The sequence below is a fragment of the Zeus faber genome (assembly GCF_960531495.2).
Source record: "Zeus faber genome assembly, chromosome: 21".
In the NCBI taxonomy this organism is placed as follows: Eukaryota; Metazoa; Chordata; class Actinopteri; order Zeiformes; family Zeidae; genus Zeus; species Zeus faber.
The window spans coordinates 23498933-23513891 of record NC_137208.1 but is presented as its reverse complement, the minus strand read 5'-3'; the positions used below and the strand labels follow the sequence as shown (position 1 = coordinate 23513891).

The window sequence follows — 14959 nt, the reverse complement described above, 5'->3', positions numbered from 1 at the left end:
AGCATGCAATAATGTGAATTTTTTTTTTTTTTTTGGTTTTCCAACATGATATGCGACGCACAAACAGAACATCACGTCCGCTGTTAGACATGGAGGAGGAATCCACAAGCTGGCGTCATTGTAAGTGCCATAAATAGGACAAAGTGATGCGGGTGATTCAAGTAACTTCCTCTGGTGCTCCTGTTTCTTCCCGTCCGTAAAAGACGCCACATGATCCTCATGATCCACATGAACCTCTCCACCACCCACCCCACAAACCCCCGCGCTGTCAGTGATGGTGTAGCCAATCTGCGTCTCGCAGATCTGTCTTCTGATCTGATCCGATCCGGTCCAGTCCGTCGTTGTTTTTGTTTCGTGCGTCATCCAAAGGTTTATTTACCCAAGCCCTCGCAAGAAGTTTTCGTAAACGCTCCTCCCCCAGGGTTTGGTGGGGGAGGAGGAAGGGGTTGGTGTTGGTTTGTCGTTGGTGGTTCAGGTAAAGTGTGGGACAGGGTGGGGCAGGACTCGGGGGGGGGGGTCATCATTCCTCCCCTGAAAAAAACAACACAACAACAGCAAAATAAATATACAATAAATTCATATTTAACAACTTTTCAATGGTTGTAATAGTGACTAGTGTACCTGTCCTGGGCCCAGGACAGGTTAGGCTTGTCACAGCGGATAACCAGCACATGCCTCTTTACCTCCAAATAGTCATATAATGCAAACTCACTTACAGTATGTTATTACATTTGGCAGACACTTTTATCCAAAGCGACTTACAATTATTCAAACACCGACGGACGCAGCCATCAGGAGCAATTAGGGGTTAAGTGTCTTGCTCAAGGACACTAGGGCAGGCTAGCAGGGGGAGCCTGGGATCGAACCAGCAACCTTTCAATTACTAGACGACCAGCTCTACCTCCTGAGCTACCATCCGCCATGTTATGAAGTGCTCTGATTTTTTTGGGCCACTTTCATAGAGGTTTGATACAATTCGTTTTTCCTACATGGTTCGTACGAGCAAGATTCGTGTCTCACATCCCTTTTAACATATAGTATAAGTATAACGTTGTGAAGAAGAAATAGACAACAGTAACGCGACGGCAAAAGCCTCTGAGCGTAGTGGGCTTCCGAAAACACTCCTACTGTACATAGATGCAGCCACCCACACACACACACACACACACACACACACACAGTCGGAGAATAACAGGGGGGCTGCTTGGCACCCCGGGCCATCTTCCTCAGCACAGTCACTTACTGAGGAACAAGGTCAGGACAAGAGAGCTGCCATCACTTCCTCTTTATCGCTTCCTGCGACGCTCTACACCGAGAGCCGCATCGGCTGTTGCCATGCAGCAAGATGCACAGAGCAGCTTGCTGAACTCAATTGAAAGAGACGTATTTATTCAAAAAATATATATCATAATACCGACAAGCAAACATCAGAGATGTGGTCGATTTGAACAGAGCTTGGATTTCAAAGATTGGGATTCAGCTCACGGATTGTATGGCTGCTTGGACCCTTCTAGGTCTCTGTCAGGGGTCTAGTCTTTTGTTTATGTATTTATGTTTTTATGTATTTATGAATTTATTATTATTATTATTATTATTATTATTCAACCTGCATACTTATGAAAGACTATTTCCGGCTTTGGCTTTCAGTTACAAGAGGCCTGTGCCTCTCTAAGACCAACAGTTGTTGCGTTGCTATTTTCGATCTCCACCCACCAGGTTCAAACACCCGCCCAGATGTTCCCTTTGTCGACATTGTGCTATTGTGAAGCTAGTCACTATGGCAGCCCACCTCGAGCAAATACCTGCCCGCGTTAAGTGCGGCGGGGGGTTGGTAATCAAGGCTGCCTGTCCCTGTCTGTCTGTCTGTCTTTCATGAAGTGGAAAATTTGGAGAGAGGGTGAGAGGAGCGTTGCACGGAGCGGCAGAAGCTCGGGTCTGCTGCGGGCCACATGAGGCTCACATGAGGCAACAGATTCCCTCAGCACTGACAGAGACACTAACAATAGCTGTCAGTGTTGAGCCCTGCGCTGTCAACGGTGCTGTCATCCAAGGGGAAACCTGTTTACCTCCCCACGCATTGATCACATATGCTCGGTCAGGACGAGCTGGGCGCCACACTGAGCAGGACACACGGACGCACGGTCAGACGGACGGCTTGTTCCAGCTAACGCCATTTCTTAACGTGGTGGGCTCGGGACAAATTGAAACGTTATGCAACAGTGTGCAGTGCGCGTTTGCAGAGCAGCCAGGAATTTGAGATACTTCCCACCGTCTCCCCGCAGTTATCTTTCACACTGGTCTGCACAGAACTGGAAAACACACACACACACAGACACACTGGTATTCTGATTCTGCCCTGTTGTTAACATCTTTCCATAGTCGCTCACGGATGTACAAAACCGTCGGGTAACGAGTGAATTTTCGCGTCTTCTAAAATTCAATATCTTGCCGACGCTCACAGGTCTGGTCTGGACCTAGTCTGGTCTAATAATATTATGGCAGGGAGCAGCTTTGGGCTGAAACAACAGCTGCGCTGCAACGGCAGGGAGAGCCTGCAAACGACAGCAGACGATGCTTCCTAGTGGGAAACACTTGGTACTGCGCCTCTGTGTGACTCATTGCTCACACAGAGCTCTGGTTTGGTTGCAAAATGCACCAGCTGACTTGCCCTGCACAGCAGCATTGGCCTGCACCCCCCCCCCCCCTCCACCAACCACACACACACACACACACACACACACACACACACACACACACACACACACACACACATACCCTCCACCCGACAATCTATCCACTTGTCTTGGGTCATCCCCCTTTGATAAGAGTGAGGGGTGCTAAAAATGTTTCGCCTCGGGAGACAGGAAAGAGGGAGGGGGATTGGGTGGGGGCTACCATTTTTGATCAAATAAACAAGGAAAGAAGGGTGGTGGGGCATACGTAGTAAAGGCAGCCACACTTTGGATATGATCACTGATATTACTCTGGTAATCAATCACTGTACTCCTTACCATACTGCGATTCCACTTTGAAAAGTCAGACTTGGAATAACGAAGCCGATGGGTCCGAATGCACTCACCTATGTGTACTGTACGAGGTCAGCGACAGGGATGATAACGCCTCCAATGTCCTGATCCCGAGGGAGGTTTCAGTTCGGGACACGGAGTGAGACGTCTGTCATGATGTAGGTAGGAGATCTGAGCCAATACCCCCATTTGTGGACAGGCCCACCACGCCAGGCCCGCTCCATTCGTCTAACCACGGCCACCGAGAAAAGGCGACGTTCCCCTCACTGGGAAACTGTCTGTGTGGACTTGCGCCGTCCGGCCTTGAAATGTCCCTTCTTCTCCAAGGGTGGTCTGACTGCATTGTCCTCCAAGTCTACTGGTGTGAGGTGGTATGAGGACAGGGTGACTGTGGGTGGGGTCATTTCCAATCGGGGGGGGGGGGGGGGTCGCCCATTTCACGTTCCAATGGCGCGCGAGAGCTTTTTTGGACTGGGTTGTATCATTTGTTGCTAAGGTAATGATTCTTTTTTTTGATCTGGACAAATTTCAATTTACCATGCGTTAAGTATTCCCCACTGTTTTCCCTTTGACTAAGTTGCATGGGCACACGGCAGACAAAATGGCTGTGAGCTGTGAGAACATGACGGATAGCAGTCTCACGGCAGCAGCCTTTTTTTGATAATCATGCCCTCTCTTCCCGATGGCGGACAATACAGAAAAGTCTGGAAGGTTGCTATGGCAACTGCATCCAAAGAAGTCAGAATTGACAGGTTTTTTTCTTCCATCCACACAGCGGCGCTGTTGTATTGGACGTGGGTTTTACCTAGGCTCTAAACTCAAGCTGATTTTTGTTGTTGTTGTTTTGAGTTTATACAAGTTCAAAATTTGGAATTTATTTGAACTTCAATTGATTCAAACACAGCTGTGACCAATTCGATTTTTATCGGCCGATGCGATGCTCAGCAACGCTATTTTATTTATGTATTTCTCTTTGTATTAATAGATTAATTTAACCCTATTTCATCAATGCACGGCTTTTGAAAAATATTTTTTGGGATAATTAATAGCATTTAATTTTGCTATGGGGAAGATGGCGGATGGTTAATGGCCAGAATTGGACGCGTTGCAGCCACAAACTGACGTTTCGGGTTGTTTTTTACGCAGATGGAAGTGGTACAAAAAAGACATAGACATAGTGGTGTGTGGTTTTTTTTTTTCTTTTTCTTTCTGGAACCCACTATTCCTCAGCGCTGAACACCCCCCCACAATTAACTCTAACGCTAATTAAATTCACCCCCACCCATACAGATCCAATTGGTCCTTGTTGGTCTTGCCTCTCATCTTCAGACAGCAAAGGATAAAAATTAAAATGTAAACTACGAGACCCTACACCTGCAAATACGATTTAATAATAAATTACACGTTTACTAAGTAGTGCGTTGATAAAGTGCTACAGTAACCTCGAAGCCAGTCAGTTCAATTACAGTGACGCGCATAATGGAAGACTACCTGGGGAGGGGGAGGAGGTTCCTGTCAAGTGTCTCAGACCACGACTCGTCCACTGTGGCGATATTCTACTATAAAAATGATAATAATCATAATAATAATAATTACTTTTCAACGGCCACAAATACGAGCTCGGCCACTCTCGACTCGGGCCGCAGGGCGCACAATGGGAATGTACTCACTGAGTGAAATGTGCATTTGCAGCTTTAGCGCGCCGACCTTTGCGCAGCGGTCACACGTCGGTGAGCTTCCCGGTGTACGACTTGTGCGGGCTGCAGTTGGTGTACTTGATGGAGTCCGCGTCCTCGCTGCCCATGTAGTCAGACTTGGAGAGCGACGGTCGACTGTCGCTCTTCCTGAACTCGCCGAACGTCGGCTGCTGCTGACCGCACGTCACGTGCGTGTACTGGAACTGCTCCTCGTGCTCCGTCTCCCGGTGGTAGAAGTAGTTGAAGTTGGACACGATGACCGGCACCGGCAGTGCGATGGTGAGCACGCCGGCGATGGCGCACAGGGACCCCACGATCTTGCCCCCGATGGTGACGGGGCACATGTCCCCGTAGCCCACGGTGGTCATGGATACCACCGCCCACCAGAAGGCGTCGGGGATGCTGCTAAAGCCCGACCCGGGGTCGTCAGTCTCCGCGAAGTACACGGCGCTGGAGAACAAGATGACCCCGATGAAGAGGAAAAAGATCAGCAGTCCCAGCTCCCTCATGCTGGCCTGGAGGGTCTTCCCCAGGATCTGGAGCCCCTTGGAGTGTCTGGAGAGCTTGAAGATCCTGAACACCCGCACCAGGCGGATGACCCTCAGGATGGCCAGAGACATGGCCTGCTGGCCGTTGCCCTGGTGCTCCGCCAGCTCCAAGCCCAGGGTGATGAAGTACGGCATGATGGCCACGATGTCGATGGTGTTCATGATGTTTTTGAAGAAAGCGGGCTTACTCGGGCAAGCAAGGAACCTGACCAGCAGCTCGAAGGAAAACCAGATGATGCACAGGGTCTCCACAATGAAGAAGGGGTCCGTGAAGGGATTGGGCTTCTTCGCCCGTGCCGTTCCGTTCAGCGCCAGCTGGTCGTCGTTCGTCCTGCCGTCCTCCCTGAACTCTGGCAACGTCTCAAGGCAGAAGATCACGATCGAGATCAGGATCACGAGCACGGAGACGATCGCGATCCCCCTGGCGGGTCCCGAGCTCTCCGGGTACTCGAACAGGAGCCAGACCTGTCGCTGGAACTCGTTGTCCGGCAGCGGGCGTTCCTCCTCCTTGATGAAGCCCTCGTCTTCCTTGAAATTCTCAATCACCTCCTCCCCCAGTTCGTAGAATTTGATCTCCTCCATGAATATGTCCACCGGCACGTTGACGGGTCTCCTCAGCCGCCCTCCAGACTGGTAGTAGTATAGGATGGCGTCGAAGCTCGGCCGGTTCCGATCGAAGAAGTACTCGTTCCTCAGCGGGTCGAAGAAGCGCATCCTCTTCCGCGGGTCGCCCAGCAGGGTCGCCGGGAACTGGGCGAGCGTCTTCAGCTGCGTCTCGAAGCGCAGCCCGGAGATGTTGATGACCACCCGCTCGCAGCACTCCTGGTCCGCCCGCTCCGGGTCGTAGACATCCTGGGACAGGGCTGCCAGTGCCACGGTCTCGTCCAGGTTCTCTCCCGGCACTACGGTCATCTTTCTCCCCCACACCGCCTCCCCCCTCTACCACCACCACCACCACCACCACCACCACCACCCTACCAAAGGGCGAACGCTCCTCGCACCTCGCTCTCCTCAGTCTATCTCCGTGCGTATTTTCCGCCGTGCGCACCGCGGAGACGAAGAGGCGCCGTCGTCCAGGTCTCCCTCTCTCTCGCCCCCCTCGTCACTCTCGCGTCTGCGGGCGTGCTGGCGTGCTTGGTGTGGTTGGCATTCTCCCTGCCCCGCGCTCACGGTGTCTTCCATCACCTTCGCCACGTTGCTGGAGTCTGGACCATTGGCTGGCACGTCCAGTGCGTTTTAAGCAGCCAGTGCCCTCCCTCCCCGGGCTGACGTGGATTACGGGTGTCTCTGTCTCTCTCTGTCTCTCTCTCTCTCTCTGTCTCTCTGTCTCTCTGTCTCTCTGTCTCTCTGTCTCTCTCTGTCTCTCTCTCTCTCTCTCTCTGTCTCTCTCTCTCTCTCTCTCTGTCTCTCTCTCTCTCTCTCTCTCTGTCTCTCTCTCTCTCTCTCTCTCTGTCTCTCTGTCTCTCTGTCTCTCTCTCTGTCTCTCTCTCTCTCTCTCTCTCTCTCTCCCACCCCTCTCTTTACCCCACCCCCTCACCACATACGAAGAAAACACGCGCGCACGCTTTGTTTTAAACGCGGAGGGATTTATGCGCGTGCATTGCGTCCTCTGGAAGGGGACGCGCGTAATGTAACCTGTTGTGCACGACGCGGGAGTCATCCAAGGTTAATTTGCTAACGAAAGGAACGCGTGGTCGCCATTTCATTCGGGAATATTCAAGAGAATTGGCAATAGAATCCCGATTTTATGTTCCAATTCGCGAGAGGGCAGGGTTTGATCGTTTGACCATCACCATTTAGAACAGGAGCAGCAGCAACAACAACAGCAACAACAACAGCAACAACAACAACAACAACAACAACAACAATAAAAACTGTTGCATGTTCCAACTGCAGACCTGTGGTTATGGCATTAAAGCAGTGATCTTTAGGATTTTTCAGTTTAAAAAAATCCCATGTTTGATACTTAGCAGGCACTTTATGAGAAACTTCTAAGAAAATACATTTTAAGTATTTGTGTTACACATACTTTAAATGTATTTCCCTGGCCAGGAAAAAAAAACATAATCAATCAATCAGTCAATCAGAAGAATGCATATTTTTAGTAAAGAAGCAACCATCTTAGAGCAAAGATGAGGGTTAAAAACGTAATCCACCCAATTCAGACAATCTCATGGATTGCCACGTTAAGGTGAGGCCTACAGTATGGCAAATAATATCGGATTACCTGGCATCGTGCCTCAGTAAGTGGGAGAATCTGCAATGTCACCTTGTGAACATTTTCCAGTGTGAGGCATTATGGTTTCCATGGCAACGCACCACTTGTGTCCCCATTTTTATGTTTTTGTTGATGTTTTATTTGTCTGTATAATATGGAAATCAGGGGTGTTGACTAACTGCTATACCTTGGCTGTCTGGGTTAGGGTTAGGGATAGGGTTAGTAAGAGCAATGTGAAAAAAATAGAATTCTCAGTCTTTAAAATACTGAGTAAAGTCTTGTAAAGCCGAACTGGAATCAGAAAAGGTGATTGGTGTGATTTTGGGAGTTAACATATTTGGATCGGTCAACTCAAATCGCTTCGAAATTGCAACATTTTAGGATTTCTCGTTAAGAGATGGACACTCTTGTTGAAAATAAAACAATTTTCTTAAACGGCGGCCTCAGAAGAGGGAGGAAAAAAAGCGGTTGAACGAAAGGTAAACACAGCACCGCGCAACAAGTCGGAGGGAGTTAACAGGGGGGGAGCGAGGGAGAGAGAGAGAGAGAGAGAGGGAGAGAGAAGGAGGGAGAGAGAGAGAGAGGGAGAGAGAGAGAGAGAGAGAGAGACAGAGTTCTGGGCCTGAGCGCAAAGGGATGACGTCTATTCCTAAAATAGCCGGATTCCACCAAGAGCCAAAGGAAAGTTTGTCTTTTCCCATGGAATGCCTCGGGGAGAAGCACGAGGAAAAGGAAGATGGAAGCAAAAAAAGAAAGAAAGAAAGAAAGAAAGCACTTTGCATATCAGCGGCGTGGAGACATTGAAACCTCTTTCGTTTTTCATTCAGAAATCATCGAGCATCACAGTCGCGTGGTGTTCTGCATTGCCGTCGAGGTCATGGGTAAAAGTTATTGTACAGCCGGCCAATTAAAAAATGACATGATTGAGCCACCAGTAAAAGACATTGTTGTTGTGGGGGCGCATATATTTCTTGAGCATTCATTTCTTTCTCAGCCCTCATAATGACCACGATACTTTAACCAATGTCCCTAACTCTTCTCTTCAAATCACACAATCTCGCCGCCTCCAAGGTTTTCAGCCCATGGAGCTCACAAATTAGCCTCTCCTCATTCCTCTGCAGATATACAGGTGTTGATGTGAAGCCTTTTTCTCATTTTTTAAACTTCCCTTCACTTTATCTGGAAGTTGCTTTAACATTCTGGTGAACGGGTACGCTCACGGGCGGCCGCCACACTTCGCAGTTATGTCGAATGCAAGAGACAAACGTCGCAGCGTTTACTAAGGCATTGTCACCTACATATAAGCATAAGAGAGCACAAGATTTTTTTTACAGGGATGGGATGGTAGTATGAGGTTACTGAGCATGATCAACAAAAAAATCAACTAAGTTTTAAAGTTTAAAGTGCCAATCCATGAGATAGTCTATGTCAGGTGGATTACACCTGACATAGACTACACCAAGTCCTAGAAACATGACACAAGTCTTTGTGTGGACAACTTGAATAAACAAGGAATACAATTGTACAATAAAAAATCCTATAGAAATGTAAGTTATTATTATTATTATTATTATTATTATTATTATTATTATTATTATTATTATTATTATTATGGCTGTGGCTTATAAAGTGCAAAGGCTATAGGAGATGAATATCAAATATGGGAATTTTGGACCAAATACATGGTACATGATGGATTACAACTTTAAACTCAAGTAAAATGTTTAATTAATTTAGAAACGTTGCAGATCAATCAGGTAATATGCCACATCTATGTCCTTTTAGTATAAGTTCGTCATTACCTATGCCTCTTAGACTGTCTCAATGATCCCCTATTTCATAATGACTTATATGATATATTTATGTGTGTGTGTGTGTGTATGCGTGCGTGCGTGCGTGTGTGCGTGTGTGTGTGTGTGTGTGTGTGAAATATAATTAGTCCAAGTCAATGGCGATTAAAATTTTTCACTTGTGTTGAGGAGGGATGGCTCTTGGGAAAGTAGGCTAATGTGGCAGGGAGAATGGAATCGGGGGATACCCCTGGGAAATTCTTCCTCCAGGAGAAGATCCGTCTTTCTTTTCAGCGCCGGGTGCCGGGGGATCAATGGGATGGGGCACTCCACGGGGGGGGGGGGGATTCCTCGCGTTTCGCTCCTCACAGTTATCCGCTATGGCCGTCATTTTTGTCTCCTCCACAATATTCAAATACATAGCAGCGACCTCTGACATACTGTATGTTGGGAGAGAAGTGTTGTATGAGCGCAGTGATTTGCGTCCTGCGTGTCAACGTCCCTATGTCGTGTACAGAATGGTTCAATGTGGATTGTACACTTTTCAATGACCAATGACTAATTAGGATTCATACTGTACATACATTCGGTAATAACAGTGTCATTGTCAGGCTAGCCCATTTGTCATTAGACCGTGTACATATTGTCACATATTATCACTATTTTTATTCATTGTCGATAGATAAGAAAGAAGATCATGATACATATAACTGCAGGTAGCAATACTCAGGGTCCAGTTTATTTGTTTTAGGCACATATTATGTTTTTATGGTTTCTGTGAAATGCATCACAAGTTACAAAAGTTACAAACATCGTGGACTAACGTCTGGACCAATCAATATGGACTGACCTGGATTTTTTCGACAATTGGTCAATGGCTTTTTTATTGTCTTCGACTTTCGGCATCTGGAACAATAACTAAATCGAACATTGTAAGTACGTTGTTGTTTGTACTTTGTTTACTTTACATAACAATAATAACGAATACGCTATTTTCTACACATAAAAATGGGAGTTTTAATTAATACTTCATTGTACTTTTCTGTTAATAATCGATGTGGCAGTTTTGCCTACCACGCGCCACCCAAATTGCGTTTCAGTGACCTCTGGCACAGAGACACAGGAGAAAGGGGGTTGTAAACACCAGTTTATCTGAGAGAGCTGGCCAGTTGGAATAAGTCAGGAGCAGATAGACCTGTGTCATGACAGTGCTCCTATCCTGAGTGTGTGGGGATGGGAGTTCTACCTGCTGCTCGTTAGACCATCTAACGAGCAAGAGGTATGCAGCCACTCTGATCCCAGTCACCTAGATCCAGGTCAGGTATGGCTGCTCAAACCAGACCATCCCCACACCACATACCCCCGACACCAAACTGAGGCCAGGGAGAATTCAACACTTAATTTAACACTTTCTTTTTCATTTAAATTTGCTAAGTTAATCTGTAGGAAACTGTTTATACATGACGTTTCTGAAAAACAACCATTTAAGAAATGTAATGTTTATAACATTTTTCCATTAGTGTTTTTTTCATCAGATTCTTCTTCAGTACTTTTATTTTTAATATTGTGACTGACCTTGACGACCAGATTTTTGGATAATGGCTATGGCTATTGTCTTAGATTTCCAGCTACTTTGTCTGTAACAATAATAAAAATAACTGTTGTAATCACTTTTCATAACAATAACAATAAATAAATGTCATTCTTTAAATATACATTACATGTTATCTGTAATAAGAAATTATTGTGCTTTTTCTGTTAATAATGCACAATTTGAAAATCCAGTTAAATAGATTACTTGTCTATATTGTAATGCAAACAACATCTATGCAACTTTAACATTCACTTGAAATTATTATGGAATCATTTGTCAATATCACTTTCACAATAACACTTTCAAGATTCAAAATTCAAGAGGTTTATTCGTCACATACATATACATACTTCCATACATATATGCAGTGAAATGTCAATGCAATGCACCCAATGATTATGCACAATATGTTCTCAACTGAACACAATAGCTACCTAATTTCTACTTGACTAACTAATTGAAACCAACTGATTCCCGAAACGTAATGCAGTAAGTAAATAGAATAAATTTGAATATAATAAAATAAAATAAAATAACTCAAAAGTAATACAGAGTGGGGGTACAAAATAGAAATAAAGGGAATAGACTTATGTACATGGGATAGGCTATTATGTGTATACAGATATGTGCATTAAAGTGACCTGTGAATAAAGTGAGGTAGTGTGTGCAGAGATACAGTACAGTATACAACAGTATGGCGTAGCAATGCAGTAACACCGAACAGAACAGCAATACAGCACAGTATGCTGTTACCCAGAACAGTGATACAGTATGCAGTACAGTATGCTAGATACAGTACAGTAAGGTAGTGGAGCTTATGTGTGTGTCTCAGTGAGGAAGCCTGGTGAGTTCAGTGTTGACAGTTCTTATGGCTTGCAGGAAGAAACTCAGTCTCAGTCTCTCTGTCGTCGCTGTGTGACTGCGGAGGCGCTTGCCTGACCGCAGCAGCTGGAACAGTCCGTTGTTGGGGTGGTGAGGATCCTTCATAATCCTGCGGGCTCTGCTACTACACCTCCTGGTGTATAAGTCCTCAGTTGTAATCCATTCCTAAAGTCAACATTCAGCTCCTTAGTTTTGCTCACGTTCAGGAGGAGGCTGTTGTCCTGGCACCAGAGTGACAGCATAGCCACCTCCTTGTGGTAGGCCTTCTCATCGCCATCACCTTCTCATCAAGGCACACAGCGGAGTGTTCAGTCCTAGCTTGACAGCCAGTCCGGTGGGGACTATGGTATTGAAAGCTGAACTATAATCGATGAACAGCAATCTCACATAGGCCCCCTCCAGCCATCCAGGTGCGTGAGCGTGGTGTGCAGTACCTGGGAGATCAGGTCATCCATGGATCTGTAATCAGCCTCTCAAAACACTTCATGACCACCGAGGTGAGGGCCACCGGACGGTAGTCATTCAGGCATGTAGGAGAGGCGATCTTTGCGACAGGAACAACGTGGACCTCTTGACGGGACCACCAATTCAGCCAGGGAGGCGTTGAATACCATAGTGACCACCGGGGCTAGCTGGTTAGCACAGGTCTTCAGTACTCGTCCAGATGTGCCATCTGGCCCCCCAGCTCTCCTGGTGTTCACACGCATCAGAGCCCTCCTGACGTCATGTTCAGGCACTGAGAGTGCGCGCATCCCCAGCGATGTAACTACAATTAGCCGGCGAACTAGCGTTGTTGTTGCCAAACTCAAACCGCGCATAAAAGGAGTTCAGTTCATTGGCAAGGGAGGCGTCCACCCTCATGGCTGGGGAGGAGCTGCTCTTGTAGTTAGTAATAGTCAGCAGCCTCTGCCACAAGCGTCTGGTGTCCCATTGCTCCATCTGTAGCTCCGCTGTGTCCCTGTACGTCCGTTTGGCATCATTCACCGCCCTCTGCATGTTGTATGATGGCGCTTTTTAATTTTAGTTTCTTGTAATTGTAGTTTCTGCCTTTTCATTACAGTTTGTTAAGTTTAGGTGTAGGAAAATGCTTATATATGACATTTATTACAAAAAAACGATTAATTTTTTTATTTTAAACTATATCTTGTCATTTTTATATCTTACCTTTTTGCATCAAAGTACAATGACGGGAGATGGCGTTGTGTCTCGAATAGGCCAATTATGACATGGTCATATCAAATTATGATCGGTCTAATTTACGCAGTCAAATTTACAAGTTTTTAACGTTAATAACATTTTTATTAATTTACCCTTCCATGAAATACGAAAAATGTTGCGGTATTTCTGTGAGTAATTACCATTGCATAGCTTTATATTTCCTGACGCCTCGCTGGATCTTAAACGTATCACTCAGTCGGACATTTCAGTGGTTTCGAGTGGACGCGGTGACAGATTTTTAAGGACTTCTATTCATTATATTTTTAATTAATCCGGCAAAGTCATGTGGACCACAGATTTAAAAAAATCTATCGAACAGATTTACTGACATCTACCAGGTGAGAAGCTATATAAATACACATGTAAATCAATAGTTTTGTAATGTCGAAACACTACAAAGTGATAGAGTCCACGCCGCAAACTGGACATGGTCCAACTGGACATTCTCAATCGGAAACTGTACATTTATAGTAAATAATATGATGACGTCATAAAGCGTCTGACTGTGAATCTCATCTTGAAGTTGTTCGGTTTTTCACTAATATCTGCTCCGTATGTGGATTGATTTGGATGAAATTTAAACCAGATAGTTTTGGGCTTCAAAATTCCAAGAATTATAAGGGTAATAAGATAAGATACATTAAGAGGTACTTTATTAATGCCCAAATAATAATAATAATAATTATAAATATAGCTGCAGGGAGCAATACACAGGGTTCAGTTTAGTTGTATTAGATATGTATTGCAGTTCTCCGGATTCTGTGCAACGTAGCACAAGTTACAAGTTTTTGATTTTTTACGACCACTTAGAGATGAACCGCCGAATTATATAGAATTTGTTCATGATGTCATCAAGTGACTGTGTTCTCAATGTGAAGTCAATCTTCTTCAATTTTTGGTGTGTTTGTAAAGTTTTATCAATATTTCCTGATATAAATGTAGATCAATGTGAATCAAACTTAGACGACAACACGTATGAAATATTCCCATTGTTGTTTGGAAAATAACTGGGAAACATTTTGCTTCATTGGTTTCATCTGCCAATAATGGTAGAGGTTTGTTCCCTTCTGCTGGTGCTACAGACAAGATGTCATCAAAGTGCTGCTCTAATACTTCCTGTACAATATCAACTGGTTGTAAACACGTGTCCATAAACATACCATGTTGCTGTTTATCAGTTAATGATTCATCAATATTTTCATCTTCTGAGCTACAATCTGCAATTTCATTATTATCAATGCACATAGCTCCATTATTGTTGTTTGTGGTTTTTCGGATCTTCTTTGAATAAGAGGATTATTCCAGTCATTGTTAAATTCTACATTTTTATACTACATATTCTCAAATATGCCAACACCAACTTTTGGCTATTTTCCGGTATCTGGAACATAACAAAAACTTTGAAATTACTTTGCGTAACAATAATAAATTCATGTTAGTTGTAATTACTACTTAATTGTAATTACTTTAAACCAAATCTTGTCGTTGTTATAACTTATGTAAGTACATGTACAGTTTCAGTGACGGCAGGTTAGGTTGTGTGCGTCAATTGTGACGTATTTAACGGAGATTTGCCATAGTGGTCGAACCAACATAATTTTAGTGCCGACTTTTTTTCCTTGGATTACATTTTCCATATGTGATGTTTCCATGAAATAGGAAAAACATTGTGGTGTTTCTGTGAGTAGTTACCATTGCACTGCTTCTATTGCACGGCTTGCTGGATCTGAGTGATCCCATCACTCAGTCGTACAGTCAAGTGGATTCAACTCAACGTGGTGACAAGTTTTTGTGGACTACTTTTTTTTGTATTTTTCCTTTATCTGGCAAAGTAATGGGGACAGAAGAGATAAAATATCAATCAAACAGATCTATAGACATCTACCAGGTAAGGATGGACATTAATATACACGTTAATGCATAGTTTGTAATGTCAAACCACTACAGAGTGATGGCCGCACCCCGGACATGGTCTGAATGGACATT

At 45.0% G+C, this 14959-nt stretch overlaps 1 protein-coding gene across 1 annotated transcript; it reads right to left on the bottom strand.

The window, feature by feature from the left end:
- Positions 1 to 367: 367 nt before the first annotated feature.
- LOC307246576 (shaker-related potassium channel tsha2) lies at positions 368 to 6183 on the bottom strand (the record flags this gene model as incomplete). The annotated part of the gene is made up of 2 exons (XM_080022546.1): positions 368 to 531; positions 3080 to 6183. The coding sequence occupies one exon, from the start codon at positions 6181 to 6183 to the stop codon at positions 4747 to 4749; it is 1437 nt and encodes a 478-aa protein (XP_079878672.1). The 3' UTR covers positions 368 to 531; positions 3080 to 4746.
- Between the last annotated feature and the right edge of the window lie 8776 nt (positions 6184 to 14959).